Source organism: Terrapene carolina, unplaced genomic scaffold (genome assembly GCF_002925995.2).
Source record: "Terrapene carolina triunguis isolate 2854851 unplaced genomic scaffold, T_m_triunguis-2.0 Scaffold192, whole genome shotgun sequence".
NCBI lineage: Eukaryota > Metazoa > Chordata > Testudines > Emydidae > Terrapene > Terrapene triunguis.
Window position 1 is genome coordinate 19,943,877 of NW_020664543.1, and position 13,776 is coordinate 19,957,652.

The window sequence follows — 13,776 nt, forward strand, 5'->3', positions numbered from 1 at the left end:
CCGTATTGTCATTCAGACACCACCTCACTGCAAAGGAACCAACCTCTTGTTCATTTTAAAAGGGTTTTATTTTCCAGGTGAAATTGAATAGGAGGGGATGAACCTGCCTTGGCGACACATCTTCAGGTGAAAGTGCCCATGTCAGAGAGAGCTACCACAGACCAGTTGAGGCTCCTAGAGAATGGAAAGAGTGGAGAGGGGGCAGAGGCCACTCAAGACAATCTGCTGCCCTAGACAAAACTTCATCGTGCTGCCCCCCTGCTATACCCTAGAATGGAGGGGTTTCTGGAGGAACGTGATGAGCCTTCTGATGGTTCAGTAGTTATGGCAGAAGGGGTGGCAGGATGGGGGAAGCTCCAGGTTGTAGCGCCACTCCCTCAGGTTTGGCCCACCTGCCTCCTCTATCATGAGTGGGTCAAGTACCACTCAGGCTTGGCCTCACTGCCTCTGCCACTCTAGGCAGAATCCCTGACCTGGGCAGCTGCCCAGTTTGCCTACAGCTGGAACGTGCCCCAGGTGGAGGAAATACTTGTTTTGGACTGGTTTCCCAAGTGACCTACCAAGGGTGAAAGCAAGAGTCATTCAAAGCTTCTTGCCTGGGATATGTTTCTTTAAGAAATCTCCAAAAATAGATCCTACTCCCCCTTTGAAAACCACTGCAGTTCCCAACCCCACATAGGCACTTGGGCTTCAGCAGCCACAAAATACGCAAGCAGTAATCTATAGCATATGGATGCTTGATCCACATGCACATCTGGAACTATGGAGGCTACAATTATGGAGAAGGAGAATAAAAGTCGTAACAATGTGGGTCAAATCCAGGGACCTTTATTTCTCTGGAATGGAAACTATTCGCCAGCCTGAACGAAAAATTGCAGGCGGTGATTGTACATTCTTTCAAATAAAAAAGAAGATGAATTTGGCTCCATAAATTTCTGTCATAAGAAACATCTTCGAATTGTACACCAAGCTTTTTACAAAGCATCAATGTTAAGATGATTTTACCATGTTCTATCACATTCTCAACCATTTATACAGAATACGCCATACCAAATGCTACATCAGCTTAAGACATTTTAAACATTAGTATTAAAAAGATACAAAGGCAGGTTGGTTTTCATTGGGGTTTTTTAAGACATTGGAGTTTTCTGTTTGCTTGTTTTCCTAAGGAAATTGCTAAAAAAATATAATAACTTAGTTCATAGGGACAAGATGGGTTAAAAATCCAGCCTTGGTTGCTTGGCAGCCTTCTGAGCTCGTACCTCTGTTGCTTCCATGGACACGTTCCGCGTGGCTCTCACTCTGCACACCAGATTTCTCCATGCTTTTAGTTAATTACCGTTTTGTTCAGAACGTTCACCAGGGCCAGGAATTAGTTCCGGCCAAGCGCTAAGAGCAATCTTCAGCCAAATAGGGGGCGTCAGTCTGGGCCAATTTCACATGGATTTAGCCCTTTGTCCTTTGCCTCTTTGTACATCCTTTGGAAGTCTTTAAAACGAGGGGCACAGCCTAACCTGGCCTCCCCAAATTGCATGCGTCCCGTGAAGAGGAAGTCTCCATCTCCTGGTCTCACCCCACATTCCAGTGGGGTCTTTATTTGTCCCCGCCAGCTCCCATTTTCCTCTGTGGGCTGAAAGACTTTGCTCTTCTGCCTGTAGAGTTTGTTCGCGTGGATATCTATTACAGATTCTTGCTGCTCTGCCTCATTTGTTACATCTTGGATGGAACCCCTGACAACTAGGACACAAACAAAATAAAGGGAGGGTTACATGAAACTGCTTTGGAGGCTTGGATCCAAGTTCAGCGCAGAAATAAGCAGGAGTGATATATCCACTTACATCACCTCTGAATGTGACCCAGTAAGTTCAAATGACTAAGAGGGATATTTATAAGCTTTGCAGCCCATCTCCTGGACTACACAGGCCCACTTGCTTCTATTACTTTAAATTCAAGCATGAGAAAGTTGCATTAAAAATAGTAATGTAATAATTATAAGAAAAAAGTTACACCACAGTCAAAAGCATGTTCAGAATAGTCGTGTTTCTCTTGGTCTATACATTTTGCTTGTTGCTGCCATTACAACTATTAGCTGAACATTAACTTCCCCCTTCAGAAATCTGACAAGAAAACAGCTTTGGTCTTTTGTTAGTGGCCCATTTTAGGACATCAAGGGGAAAATCCTATTGCATGCCCCCAAGAAACCTTTGAACTTCTACCTCTATTATTGTTGCTAGGTCTCTCTTTGTCCTCGATAGAAAGAGCTAGCCAAGTACAATGGCTTTAATTGAGGCCCTTCATGTCTCCTCCCATAAAAATGTTCTCTCTTGGTTCTTTGTGTGTCCCTTGCCCACAGTTTGTTTACAGAAACCGGTGAAAGTTCCCTGTTTGTTGCAATTTGGTGTTTAAATTTAATCATTGTTTGCGGCGGTTTCTGTAGCCAAATCCAGCAAACACCATAGTAAGGGGGAGAGAATGGGGGAGCAGCAGCAGAGAAGAAAAAAAAAACTCACCAAAATCACTAGTGCAGACAGCCAAGAGGACTTCTGTATCACTGCAGGGACGGCAGGGAGCTAGAAAGAAAGGGGGCAGAAATAATGAGAGACTGGAAGACAAGTTGTGGGATTGTTTGTGTTAGTAAACAAGTGGCTTGCATTCAAATGACTAAACACTCGAGGTCCAGTAACCCAACTGGCTGAGAATGCTCAACAACCCAACTGAAGCCAATGGCAACTGACTGTGCTCACTGCTCAGCACCTTGCAGGATCAGACCTTTAAGATTAATGTATATTCCAGGAGGAATTTTTAAGAGATTCACTATATAGTGATTATACTGTGTATGTATTATATGTACTGTAGAAACCCTCTTTAAGTATACAGGCATGTTTTTTTATATATATTTTTTTATGCCTACACAATTAAAGAGGGTTTATACAATACATATATATGTGCAGATGCAATTTATTATGGGTATGTTTATAGTATGATCCATTGTAGAATTCAAAGCCCTTGTAAAAGCTTTGAAGATCACATTGGATTTAAACTATTAGGGCAAAACTTCCTTTCTATAATTTATATAAGTGTAGTTGAGTTACTTCTCAAGCCATTTAGCCTAACAACAGATAAAGATCCAGTGTGTTGGGGGAAGGGAGCATATGTTTGAGGACATCAAGACAGAATGGAAACTCAAGCCCATATCTGTTAAAACTCAAGTAGTACAAAGACCATTTCCTGTACTGCTAGAAATATCTGGGTATCTACACTAATCTAATCAATGCAAGAATGTGTACTCAGCCAGCTACTTCTGAAGAGAAGGTACTGTAGTAGCAGTACAGATGTTTCTATAATACCCTATTGAGTGAAGGAATTTGCTTACTATCAGGGTCTACACTATCTAGCAATACTAATTAAGTCTGTTTGTTGAATGCTTGAGGATCAGAGCATGTTCTTGTTGCTTGATATTATCTTAAGGTTGCACTTGAATAAGAAAAATGAAAAAATATCAACTGTGCTATTCTCTGTGGATTATCACAACTGCTAAAACAGCTAAATGGAGATCACACAATGGGGACAAGGCTAAGTGTTAAAAAGCAAAATTTAGTTGATCAGACAATCCGAGATTAAGGCAAATTAAAGTCACCCAAAATCATCATCTGAAACACTGAATAAGCAGATTTGCCAACTTTCAACCCTGATAGCAAATTCATCCATTGCACTAAGAGGTAAATTTAGACAAATATGAACAAGGCTCCTTAGCTTAGCTATTTCCTCAATGCTTAACTTTTATCCTTTTTATTTTAGACAGCATAACCGTTCTTCAACATAAGACACAGCAAATCTGTCTTGTTTTCAAAGGTCCCATCAAAGCAGTGATCCAAAGAGAATAATTACTACTACCAGTCAGATGATTAATACATCATGTAATACACAGCTTAATAGGATTAACTGGAACACAAAATGCACATTTCTGGGCAGGAGAGATTTGAGAGAATAACTCAAAACAGGCTGTGAAATTCTTGAGAGCTACAGACTAAGAAAATAGGCAAAGTGGTTTTGATAAAATGGCCCTGACCTGAACCTTTACCCAAAGACATGAACCAAAACAGAACTTCTGAGGATTACAATTAAAACAATCAAACCCACACACACACTTTCCCTTACCCAGCATTTTTGTGCTATTTTATACCATTCCACTTTTCAGTCAAGTTTGGAAGCACTGTACCGAACCCAGCCAGAACCAAGAAATAGTTGAAGTCTCACAAGAAAGCTTGAATGGGAGATTTCTAACACAATTTCTTTTGATTGGTATCCAGACCAAATTTCCAAACCTTCTGATAGCTAGCAAAACTAACATAGGCTGATTTAGCAAAGCACTTATGCACGTACTTTAATTCCGTTGATTTTAATGGAACTTACACAGTCCTCTATGGCCCCAATTCAGTGCATGTGACAAAGTTAGGAAGTCCAGACCAAAAAAAACACATTTTCTTGTATTAGATTTTGTAAAACCTAATAATGGAAAAGCTCTGATGATTTTTTAAAATGTCAATGAAAACAGTTGTGTGTTTAGATCCAGTTATCTCTCTGTAGCTCTTACAAACCCAAACAAAATATCTGCACATGAGAACAACCAGCCCATTTTAGTTCTCAAAACAGAGTGCAATACAAATAACAGCATTAGACCTGAAAAGCAAATGATACATTAAAGGTTCTTTTCATTTTAATAGTCTAATGGTAGAGAACAGATAAGGACATTTGTTAGTATATTTGAAATATGGAACCAGGTCCCTATAACAGTGGGCTTTCAGAAACATGGATCCTAGAGTGAGAGCATTATATTAACTTTTTCCTTTCAAATTCTAGGCAGTGGCGGATTAGCCACTGGGACAATTGGGGCGCCGGACAAGGCCCCATGCCCCGACCCCATTTCCCAGCAGGAACACGGGGGATGGGGCAGGAGGACTGCAGGCGGAAGGGATGGGGAGGGGCCCCCACTTGCTCTGGCCCAGGGGCCCCACAAACCCCTAATCCGCCTCTGATTCTAGGTCAAAATGGAGTGCTTAGTACACCTCCCACTAAACCATTACTCAGAAGTCCTTTCCAGTTCCAAGCTGACTCATAGTAGTTTAGTGGTGCTGAAGCACATTCAGAACTACTTGCAGCACCTCCAATGGTGGCAACACAAAGCATATTCTAGAACACCTCCCTTCACAGTATCCCTACCATCCTTTTGTCACTTGCATTCAGACCACCAAGTATACTGTGCAATGAGTGTGCATGAGTGGGTGAGGGTGGGGAGAGATAAATGCTGATCCTTTCTGAGGCCAACTGACCATAAAAGGCAGAATACATTCAAAGTCATTAAAATGGAAAGTTCAATTTTATACAGTCTCATGAAGAGCAACAAATCCCAGGGATTTTTTAAAAACATGTGCTTTATTATGGTATAACACAGGGGTGGGCAAACTATGGCCCGCCACCCAATTTAATCCGGCCCTCGAGATCCCGCTGGGGAGCGGGATCTAGGGCTTGCCCTGCTCCAGCTAGGAAGCAGGGTTGGGGGCCACTCTGCGCAGCTCCTGGAAGCAGCAGCATGTCCCCGCTCTGGCTCCTATGCATAGGGGCAGCCAGCAGGCTCCGCTTGGCACTCTGCCCCTGCCCCAAGCGCTGCCCTCGCAGCTCCCATTGGCCGGGAACTGTGGCCAATGGGAGCTGCAGGGGCGAAGCCTGTGGATGGGGCTGTGCACAGCAGAGCCACCTGGCCGCACCTCCATGTAGGAGCTAGAGGGTGGACATACAGCTGCTTCTGGGAGCCGCTTGAGGTAAGCGCCCCCCGGATCCTGCATCCCTGAGCCACCCCCCCTGTGCTCCCCTGCCCCAGCCCTGATCCCCCTCTCACCCTCCAAACCCCTCGATCGCAGCCCAGAGCACCCTCCTGCACCCCAAACACCTCATTCCCAGCCCCACCCCAGAGCCCGCACCCCCAGCCAGAGCCCCCTCCCGCATCCTGAACTCATTATTTCTGGCCCCACCCCACAACCCCAGCCAGAGCCCTCACCCCCTCCTGCACCCCAACTCCAATTTCATGAGCATTCATGGCCCGCCATACAATTTCAATACCCAGATGTGGCCCTCGGGCCAAAAAGTTTGCCCACCCCTGGTATAACACATACGATGTGTTAAATTAGCGCTGATTTACACAGATTACAGTACTTAACATCTGATCCAGGCTGTTGGCTGGATATGTTTTCTCCATCCAAGGCCAGAATGCCATGCACACCCTGGCCCCATCCTACAATGCGGACAGCATATTTATTTACTTCAAAAATGTTAAACATTTATTTTGTCCCAGGAGAATTAGGAGCTGATTGAAGTTATTTTATGAAGAAACCTGCACCGTTATTAGAGAAGAGCATCAAATTCACAGCAGGACGATATTCTCCCCACACTCCACATTGCATCCCCTGCTTGCTGACTAAGTTTTGTGGCTTACCAGGTTCTCTCACTTTCAACACTGAGCTATCGGAACTAGAGACAAAAGAAACCCCAAACTTCAACCAGTTTGATTTTTTAAAACTCATTAATTCAACAAGCCTTAATTCATGCAGCAGCAGAAGAAAAAAGCAACATTTTATTAGTTCCCTCCAAAGCCCAGATGCCTGTAACTCAACTATAGCGCTCATGGCATAATGCCTGCATTGTGCATGTCGGCTGCCAAATCTATTGGGAATTCCTCTGATGGATTTTGACAGTATCCTGACCTGAAGTAACCTGAGGTAGCCCCCCCAGCCAGTGCCTCTGAAGGCCTCTCTATTCAATTCACTGCAGAGGGGGATGTAATTACATCATTCCTCACAAGCTAGCAGTCATGTCCCAGCTGCTTTGAGCGATTTGCCCTCTGAACCTGATGTTACTGAGGAGGACATGGTGATACTAACAATAGATTGCACTTGTTGGCCAGCAGACTTGTTGAACCTGTCTCTCTGTCCTTCCCATGGGGAGAACGGGGCGGGGTGGGGGGGGGAAGAGAGGAAATAGACAGGGGTAGAGAGAGACTGCTAATAAACTGCAAATCCAGGTGATCACTGCTTGGTGTTTCTAAGCTCAAAGGGCTTCCCAACAGCATGTGCTGGAAAGGAAGTAAAGATGAATGGGTTTGGAAGAGATATCATTCGACACAGAGACTAGATTAAAAGTGCAATTTTAATACACCATCTTGTGATAAAGAACTGGTGTTCCCACCATTTAGGGAGCCAAAGAGTCAAGGGCAGGTGCTGGGGAACAACCTAGATGAATCCCAAAGCCAGCTTTTGGGATCTTCCAAATCTACAGCTGAGGCTGACCCTCTTCCCCGACGTGTAGCACAGTTCCAAAATGCATGTGGCCATATGTGAGCTGCTGCTACCACCTGAAATTGAGGGAGGAGATGGTTCAGAAGAGATTACATTTTAAGATGAAATCCCTAATAACCTGCTTCCCTCCAGAATCCTCACACTGGCCCTTCAGAACACATACAACCCATGTTACCTACAATAATGTACCGTAAGTTTTATAAGTAACTATCCTCAGCCATCTCGACTCTCCCATGCCTTGCACCATAACTCATTGTTTACAGCTGGGCAAAGTAGGTGTCAAATGCTACCAGATCAGAATGTCTGTTTCATACCCCTTCAATATAGAGGCAAATAACTACACAAGAGGCAAAATCAGTCCGATGTCAGGAATTTCCAAACCACCATGAATAAGCAGAATCTTCAGCCACACTTGTATTTTTGTCCAACCATGCATCTTTAAACATCTTGCCAAGGCCAGGTGTCCAGTAGTGAAAAATTCCAGCTTCTCATGAGACATCCCCTCAACAAGCCCAAGATGTCTGGTTTACTGAGCCCACCTCCTGCCATCCCTCTGCCCTATTACCATCAGCCTACATGTTGAAATGTACAAGAACCCTGCTGGTAAACAGCAGGCAGACAGGGTTCCCCTTTAGGCAGAAATAGAAAGTCTTAATGCAAAGTGTTTGCAGAAAACCACTTTACTGAGGCATATCCTTTGGTTTCAAGAAGTAGGAGTGCGTGACTGCAGGGGGGGGGGGGGGGGCAACGGTGGTTTGTTTGTACTTCCCATTCCCCAGAGAAGATGCCATTCTCTCATATTACAATCCTTCAAAGGATTATTTATAAATCAGATGAACACTAGCTTTAACTTTAAAACCCATTGGGAAAACCTGAGCCTGGTTGAAGCTCTTATCCCTCCTAACTAAATACAGACCCCCAAAAAACTATGGAACTAACCAAACATTTGCTGGCATCACACTGGTCATCACTCTGCTTTTGTGTTAACAGCCTGTTTCCCCATCTTGTGTCTGTCTGGTCTATTTAGTTCACAAACTCTTCAGGGTAGGGACTTCTCTGCTCTATGTTTGTGAAGTACCTAGCACAATGGGGTCCCATTCTTTGTTGGTCCTTATGTGCTACCACAATAAACATGATTCCTAATAATACCTACTAGTTAAGCTCAGCCCAGGAAAACACGGTCACAACTGCCCCCCCTTGTTGGCAGTCTCAGCCGACAGAGCAAGGACTGAAGGGGCCCGGGAGATTGAACTGTCCCTTATACTCCTAGCGGTGTTCCTTCCAGGTAAGGGTCAGTGCAATTCTGCACAGCAGTAATACGCACTGTGCTTATTTTGGGGCCCCACCAGAGGGCTTCAGTCTCCAGGGAATGACAGCACCAAATTCACATGGAACAAACTGCTTCAAAATATTAATCATCAATGATTCCTGTGATCTAAACTTAATTTTAAAATGCACAGATGTGGCCACTGATTAATATGCATTTCTCACGGAGTCATTTCTACTTAAGATTCAGCAAAATGAGTTTTGTCCCAATGATTCTGCTGGTGGTGGAGTATTTGAGAAACAAAATATTCCTATTCCATGGCCCAATCCCACTCTTGCTGCCTCGAGTCAGAGCAGGCCCTTCCTTATAAGTTAATTTTCCCAAGGCCTTCTTGGGCTTCCTTTTGGAAGAGTTCAACATCTCCCCAGGAAATGAACTTCAGTCCAAAAAGCCACTATTCTGCACCAGTGGTAGCTGAGGTTTCTGGACAAGTGTTCCATTTACCAGACTATGACTGTGCCTGCATCAACCAGTACACCACCTACCTTTCATTCAGTTTGGGGAGCTCTAACACCCACCATGTAGCTTGAGGGGTGGTGGAGCAGGACCACACAAGGAGGGGAAATCTGCATCACTTATCACAGAAATCTGAAGTGCTGCTCTAGATAAGCCTTCAACTCTTCTCCTCCCATCAGCGTTCTGGATCTGGATTCTAAGACCTGCCTGACCCCATCACAAAATGCAGTCTGAAATGTCATCCATGCACCTGGACCTGAATTGTGAAAGGACAGTCATCTTAAATCTGACGCAAACAGGCTAGCTGTGACCTCATGTCAACAGAACTACATCCAAGCCACCTGCACTATAGACAATACCTCCAGCCACAAAAAAAAAAAAAAAAATCACATTTCAATCACATGATGGAGAAAATATGGAGGTCTAATGCAGAGAGCTTCTCTACAGCTGTGGCGGAAGTTAATGACTCCTGACCACATGACACAAAGGAGCATCTCCTCATTTCCTTGCTTTATGGCATTTTCCTGTCTCTTATTTGGATAGTATTACATGACTCTGCAACCACTGCAACTTTCCTATACTAATGTTTTAGTATGAAAGTTCCAAACTGTATAACAAACATACCGCAGCGGAACATGTGCTCAGCTAAATAACATCAGGATGCAGGTTTGAGAATGACTTTGCTTCTTTGACCAGCAGAAGAGAAGAATCATGCACTTGACATACTGGGAAAAACTCTTGCATACAGAACTGTACTGCAGTTGATGGAGTCACATGTGGGATAAATTCAGCTCACAGTCTTTGTTGGGAGGTATTAGTGTCATTAAGCAGGGCGAAGCTGAACAGAACAGGTAACCTCAGAGCGGATATAAATGGCAGCCCAGAACAAAGATCATGAGTGAGGATACTAAACACTATGCCTCCCTTCTACAGCTGGCCTATGATAATCTAATAGTTGGCACACATAGCAGGTCAATGAACCAATGGTTGGGGCCTGAATCTTGTCAATCATGACACTAAAGCAGGAGTGGGTAAACTTTTTGGCCCAAGGGCCACATCTGGATATGGAAATTGTATGACGGGCCATGAATGTTCACAAAATTGGGGGTTGGAGTGCGGGAGGGAGTGAGGGCTCCGTCTGGGGGTGTGAGCTCTGGGATGCAGGAGGGTGGGACCAAGGGGTTCGGAGGGCGGGAGGGGGATCAGGGCTGGGGCAGGGAATTGGAGCACTGGAGGGGGTCGGGGTGCAGGCTCCAAGCGGCACTTACTTCAAGCAGCTCCCAGAAGCAGTGGCATGTCCCCCCTCCAGCTCCTACACGGAGGCGCAGCCAGGCAGCTCTGCGCAGTGCCCCATCTGCAGACGCTGCCCCTGCAGCTCCCATTGGCTGCGGTTGCCGGCCAATGGAAGCTGCAGGGGCAGCACTTGGGGCAGGGGCAGTGTGTGGACCTTCCTGGCTTCCCCTACAAGTAGGAGCCGGAGGGGGGACATGCTGCTGCTTCTGGGAGCTGCGTGGAGCCATGGAACACATGGAGCGTGGCAAGCCCCGGACCCCGCTCCCCAGCAGGAGCTCGAGGGCCGGATTAAAACGTCGGAGGGGCCGGATGTGGCCCCCGGGCCGTAGTTTGCCCACCCCTGCACTAAAGCATACATAAAGAGCCTACAAATGAGCCTTTTGCTGAAACTTGGGTGTTACGGTTCCAGAATGCTGTCTACACAAAGGGATCACTGCCAAACAAGCAAAATAAGACAATATCTAGCCTTGCATTAACAGAATGAAAGTGAGGGCACTTATCTTCTATAACAACAAAAGTACAGCAAGACAAGGTTAAAAAAATCAGCTCTGGTTCCCTGGCTTAGCTCGCTTTCAATGTTCAGTTCAACATACAGAAATCTACAAGCCTTAGGCAGGGACTGGAACTATGGTATTTAATTTTCCAAGAGTAATTTAACCTGCAAATACATTTAATGAAATTCAGACTTTAAGATGCTGTGTCATGGATTGTGCCCAGAGGCCTGAGTTCATTCCACTTCCTTCCCGGTAAAGAGAGAAGGGGTTGGGGGAGCACAATCTAAACCTTATTGTTGGAGACACAATGACCTCTGCACTCTGAGAAATATAAAATCCATGCGAGCTCCTAAATCGGAATTTAACTTTTAATAGAAACTTCTTCCAAGAGAGCATTAAAGTTCTAAATACTGAAGAAGCAGGTTTACATCAACAGTTCCTGACAAAGGGATTTAGTGTTAGATGAGCCTGGTTTTTAAACATCATTTTCAAAATGAAACTTCACTTGGCAGAAGAAACTATGAATCTTCAGTAGTATTTATTTTTAAAATTGGCAAGCTAACCTCATTCTGCTGTTCATAGCCACAGCACTCACTCCATTAAAACAGATCAAAGGCCAGCTAGATGCACAAACATGCATTTATTTAGAAAATGCAGAACAGCTCTTTTATTCAAGCAGCTTTGTATAGGGCTAAATTGTACCTTCAGGCTCAGCCCTGAGCAAGGGGTTGTACACACCCACATCAAGAGATTGTACACACACCAGGGAAGGAGGGCAGAGACGAAACTCGACTCATTCCCTGTTCCTCTCTGCCCACCTATTCCCGGGGGAACCTTCAAAGAGCAGGGGCTGTGCTGTGCGCCAGCCTCAGACCCAGGCAGGCCTGACTCAGCCAAGCAAGGGCAGGGCTTTCCTGCCTCAGCCAGGCTGAACTACAGCAGGGGCACTCATTCAGATCAGCACTCTTGCGCCTCAGCCGTTGCACCACCACCATTCCTGTAACTCCTATTAAACCTGCCTGCAATGAGCCCTTTGGAGGAGAGCTGGCTGCACATAATGAATATTTTTCTGTGCTTAAAATCACTTGTGCAGACTGAATTTTTAGCTAAATCCCTTGCATTGTTCCTACCCCAGAGGGCAGGACTTAGCAGAAGCTTTTTTCCACAAAACCGATACTATTTTGTTTCATTTTGCTGTAGAGGCAAATCTTCAACAGTTATTTCTCTGCTTTTCCCCACAACTCCATTAAAGAGAGTGAACCAAGCTGGTGGGAATTGTTGCATCTGTATGTACACAAAACACTGATATGAAGCCATAAAAAAAAAAAAGTTTATTTTTCCCACAGTTCAAGCCTCTCTGCTCCCCTGTGCATAGCAGCTGCCCCCTTGCAAAAGCATCATCTCCACACAAGTGACCTAGAGCAGCCCAGGCATCTACCAATTGAATGGACAGAGCTTGTAGCTTTTACCAGTCAAAAGGCAGTACTTGACTGAGGTCTATACAAATTGAAGAGGGGGTGCTCCCACCACCAGTGAGATACACAGGCAGTGCCCTGCTGAGCAGCCCAGCTAATCTTCCAGCTGCTGGAAAACAGAAGGAACAAGGAGTCCGGTGGCACCTTAAAGACTAACATTTATTTGGGCAAAATCTGATAGTCTTTACGGTGCCACCGGACTCCTTGTAGTTTTTGTGGATACAGACTAACACGGCTACCCCCTGATACTGGAAAACAGAAGGGTGCTGGGACTTCTACAGAGTGTTACCCCTGAACCCAAATGAGCAATTCCATCTTTTATATCAGCCTCTGGCTAGTAAGACTCTGAGACATTTGAAGCTCCTCCATTTTTTAGCTGCTGGAAGGGAAAAGGAACATTCTGCCCATAGCATAGCATCCAGTTTTCTTTCTTGCTTTCCTATAACAAGCTCCACCACTACTCTTATCTTCCCTGAGCAGCAGCAGTGTGATATGGACACAGATCTTGTCTGTTCTACAGATTTCTGAACAGTAATAGTGAAACTGACCAGAGTATTAACTTTGCTCTTCCTTGCTGCATAAAATAGCCATGAGCAGTATCAGTGGCATTGGAGCATTGTGGCTGCAGACTCAGGAAGACAGCTCACAAAGTTATCTTTATCATTAGAAGGACTGGAAAACTTATTTTAAAACAAGATTAAATTCAGCAGAAATTGATGATTCAGCCACTTCCCTCCCCTAATGAGTAGGTGTTGGAACGTCTTGGTAGTAGCAATACTTTTCACGTTTCAGTTTCCCTGAATGATGTGCTAGCTACAGGCTGAGGGGAACATGAAATTATGCATAAAATATTTTTTTAAAGAAAGAAATCCTCATATAGGATGTTAATCTACAGTTGACAGGATATGACTAAGGGTTGGTCTACACTTCCAAGGTATATCGGCGTAGCTACATTGGTCAGGGCTGTGAAAAAAACACAGCTCTGACTGAAACACCTATGACAACAATACCCTCAGTGTAAATGCAGGTATGTGTATGGAAGAGGGCTTTTGTCGACACAGCTAATGCTGTTTCAGGAGAGGGGTGTTCCTACATCAACTGAAAAACTCCATTTGTCAGGATAGGCTGCATCTACACTAGGACCTATGCCATCATAGCTATGCTAGTATAGGCTCTGTAGGGTAGACGTTCCCCAATAGGTCGCCCATTTCATGCTCCTGTGTTAATGAAACTATACGGTAAATCAGATGCTCTGCTCTAGTTTCAGAATTTCCCCGTTGCTCTCTGGTATCAGTATAATAAAAAAATAAGAGAGCTGGTACCTATTAACACAATTTGGATGCTTGCCAGGAATTTTTCAACCACCCTCCTGTCCCCCATAT

At 44.8% G+C, this 13,776-nt stretch overlaps 1 protein-coding gene across 1 annotated transcript in view; it reads right to left on the minus strand.

Moving 5' to 3' along the window:
• Window positions 1-806: 806 nt before the first annotated feature.
• METRNL (meteorin like, glial cell differentiation regulator) overlaps window positions 807-13,776 on the minus strand; it is a 32,815-nt gene continuing 19,845 nt past the window's right edge. Inside the window, exons 3-4 of the mRNA XM_024217611.3 lie at window positions 2,511-2,570; window positions 807-1,737 (exon numbers count right to left, since the gene is read on the minus strand). Coding sequence (XP_024073379.2) covers window positions 1,421-1,737; window positions 2,511-2,570 — 377 coding nt within the window. The 3' untranslated portion in view covers window positions 807-1,420. The remainder of the gene's footprint in view (window positions 1,738-2,510; window positions 2,571-13,776) is intronic.